The sequence below is a fragment of the Stegastes partitus genome, unplaced genomic scaffold (assembly GCF_000690725.1).
Source record: "Stegastes partitus isolate 25-593 unplaced genomic scaffold, Stegastes_partitus-1.0.2 Scaffold1371, whole genome shotgun sequence".
In the NCBI taxonomy this organism is placed as follows: domain Eukaryota; kingdom Metazoa; phylum Chordata; class Actinopteri; family Pomacentridae; genus Stegastes; species Stegastes partitus.
The window spans coordinates 63,882-67,178 of record NW_007579102.1 but is presented as its reverse complement, the minus strand read 5'-3'; the positions used below and the strand labels follow the sequence as shown (position 1 = coordinate 67,178).

The following is a 3,297-nucleotide window of genomic DNA, read 5'->3' as shown; positions in this document are numbered from 1 at the left end:
GTCCCAGTCTTGGACTGCAGCCAGATGATCTTGTAGACTGGATCTCTGTGACTCTGCTCCACAGAAGAAAACTCTACTGGCTGGCTGCCTCTCCGGGTGTCCCAGTATACTGATTCAAACACACCGCAGGTTAATGAACCAGGTGACACACAAAAGGTCACCTGTCTGACAGTCAGTGTGCACCTGAACCCACCAATCTGTCCGTTGTAGCTGCCTCCCACCAGAGTGTGCGGGTCTTTGGGATTGTAGTCCAGACTGACAAGCGGGGATGCTGGCTTCAGGGTCAGCTCTGGTCGGTTTGGGTTCTCTGAAACATAAAACATCCAGCAGTGAGTAAAACACACTTAGAACCAGTTTTAACCACCCCCATGACCCACAGGTATAAGTCTGATATTTCCTAGAGACAAGAGTCCCATCTGACCCTTCCAGCCCTCAGATGTTCAAGTCCTGTGTGACCCACCCACGTCCCAAATGTACGAGTTCAGGCTCATGTCTTTGGAGGTTTTCTGGAACTCGAGGCAGGAGTAGGCGGCAGCCAGCTTTCGGCCACCATCAGGATGCCATGACAGGCCTGTGACGGTACGTTTGATCTCATTAGGATCTCTGGAGACACAGGAGAAACATCCAATAATCAGTCATAGAGATTGATTGATCTGCTGATTGATCAGCTGGCTGTCAGCTGTACCTGAACATGTTGATAGTCTTTGCGGACGGCAGCTCTGGACTCACTTCCACTTCCTCCCAGCCCTCAAAGTACTCTTGGTAAATGTCTACAGCGTTGTTCTGTCTGCAGCAGTGCTCAGTGACCTGGACCACATGATGACATCACACAGTGCACAATGACATCACACAGTGCACAATGACATCACACAGTGCACAATGACATCACACAGTGCACAATGACATGACTGATGTCGACTCAGATGGACTGATGTGGATCTTACGCTGCCCAGCTGCAGGATGCTGTTCATGTAGCTCTCATCTTTCTCCGCCATCTTCCTGAAGCGGCTGGTTTGTTCCATGTCTTTGGGGTTGATGTCTTTGGGCCACCCGCCTTCCACATGGTTTATCCCACAGCTGATGTACTCGACGCGTTCAGTGTTCACCTGAAACAAGAAGCAACACCTGAGTTCCACCTGACCTGCATCACACAGTGTCACCTGAACACATCAGTTACATTTCTGATCATGTGATCTTGGAGAGACTGTAGAATAGAGATTCATGTTCTGTGTTTTAGACGTACAGCGACGTGTTTGTTCCAGACTAAAACATAAATCACGACTCGTGTTTCTCTGAGTCAAACTGTAACATCAGGATGCACACACCTGTCCCGTGGATTCATTTTCTACACGTCTTTAACTTTTTTAGTTTGTGGACTTTTTTATTATAATGTATTTATTATTCTTGTGATACTTCATTAAAAAAAAAAAAAACACACATATACTTTTTGGACCTTTAGAGACATTTAATTGCTGCAATATCCTAAAAACAACAATTTCCTCAGTTTAGACAGTTTCCTATTTTACTCTTCTGCAGCCTGATGTTTAACATGATTCATTGTGTTCTTCTGTCCTCTCAGAGGATTCTCGTCCATCCAGGCAGCAGCAGGTAGACCCAGAACATCTACTGGAGATGATGGGTTCCAACAGCTTTTGAACCATCTGCTGTCTCAGTGAAACCAGCAAAAAAGTTCAACCCACAGACATTAAAGAGTCAGGAAGCTTGGCAGACTTTAAAACCAGCATCGAGGTTTGACTGAAATCAGCACAGAGCTGTCACATCAATAATGAGCTTCTAGTTTTTTCTGATTGTATTTATTCTCTCGTGCTGATGGACTAAGCTTTGTGTTGTTTTGTGTGTGTATTGTTCTGTGGTTGTTTCATTCTCTGGACCTGCTCAGGAACAACTCTCGTGCACGTACTTTTAATTGCGCAAAAATAAACAAGTAAAAACACAAACACATAAACAAATTGAATTAACTTTCACTCCTGCTCTCCAATGTCTCCTCCCTCCACAACCAGCTGGACGTTTGCTGGGATGAACCCTCAGAGAGTGGAGGGACTGCTGTGTGTCTGCTTTAACAGAAACATGGCTCCATGACAGCATCCCAGATGGACAGACAGCTGGAGGGGATGCAGACAGACAGACAGACAGACAGACGGACAGCTCTGGGCAGCATCTGCAGCTTCACCATCGTCACACCATCGTGTGTCTTTGTGTCCCTGAAGACCTACCAGGACCTGAAGAGGTTCACCATGTTCAACGAATGGACGCAGCGCCCCCTTCAGGAGGCAGCGAGAGTGAACGTTTAGGGTCTATCCCAGATGTTTATTCTGCTAAACTTGCTGGTTGAATAAGGAAGAATTAAACAGCCAGGAGCCGTGCATATTACGGTTTGAATGCACGCAGCGGAGCCTAAAACACCATGACGCGGAGCGGAGTGGTGTCACTCCGCTGAGTCGCCAGAGCGGAGTGATATCATAGTGATCTAACTCACCGTGGTATAGTCCTGAAGAAACGCTCTCTCGTCTTGCCTGTGCCAGCAAGATGACCCAAAACCTGATTTGATGTGAACTTCAAAGATATTTTGACGTGTTATTCCGTCTGAACAGAATCTTTATAAAACGGTTTCTGTGTTGAAGCATCAGATTTCACGTGTTACTGTTACTGCAGGTGAGCTCACCTGGTGCTCGGACTGCTCCCTGAGGGTCTGCACGGCCTGGTCTCTCTGCCTTCTCTGGATGAAGTTCGAGGCGGCGTTCTGATCCGGTGGAATGTCCACCAGCAACTCCACGGGTCGGTCCGACAGGAGACACTGGCGGCCGAACTCCTCCCGGTTCTTGGTGTAAACGTAGACGATCTCCATGTTAACACACTTTCCGTTGAAACCAGATCGTTAATGACCGGAGCAGAACTTTCTGTGTTTCTCCAGTTTGCCGTTTCCCAGCAACGCCGTGAACGCGGGTGTATCCTAGCAACGGCGGCGTTTTTTTTTTTCTCTGTAAAATAAGCTTTATTTAAAGCGACGGTTTACAGTCAGTAGTTTTAGGAGCTCACTGCCTGTTTTTGGTTAAAAATACGGAATCTGCGTGTTTTGTGGCTTGAGATTAAAAACAGTTTTCATGTTTTAAAGCTGCTGATTTATTTTGATCTGCAGCTGAAGCTGATTCTAAGCTGACATGAACATTACTGCAACTATTCACCTTTCTTCAGGTCCACCTGGTAAACTGACCGCTCTATACTTTGAACATCCATCCATCATCTCTACACCTTCATCCTCACCAGGGTCATGGGGGG

General features: G+C 46.7%; 1 protein-coding gene across 1 annotated transcript in view; it reads right to left on the bottom strand.

Moving 5' to 3' along the window:
* The window catches only part of dnai2b (dynein, axonemal, intermediate chain 2b), a 7,389-nt gene extending 4,523 nt beyond the window's left edge, over window positions 1–2,866 (bottom strand). Inside the window, exons 1-6 of the mRNA XM_008299018.1 lie at window positions 2,684–2,866; window positions 945–1,106; window positions 686–807; window positions 461–603; window positions 194–307; window positions 1–109 (exon numbers count right to left, since the gene is read on the bottom strand). The exon at window positions 1–109 is cut by the window's left edge and continues 2 nt beyond it. Of these exons, the coding sequence (XP_008297240.1) occupies window positions 1–109; window positions 194–307; window positions 461–603; window positions 686–807; window positions 945–1,106; window positions 2,684–2,866 (833 nt within the window). The remainder of the gene's footprint in view (window positions 110–193; window positions 308–460; window positions 604–685; window positions 808–944; window positions 1,107–2,683) is intronic.
* Between the last annotated feature and the right edge of the window lie 431 nt (window positions 2,867–3,297).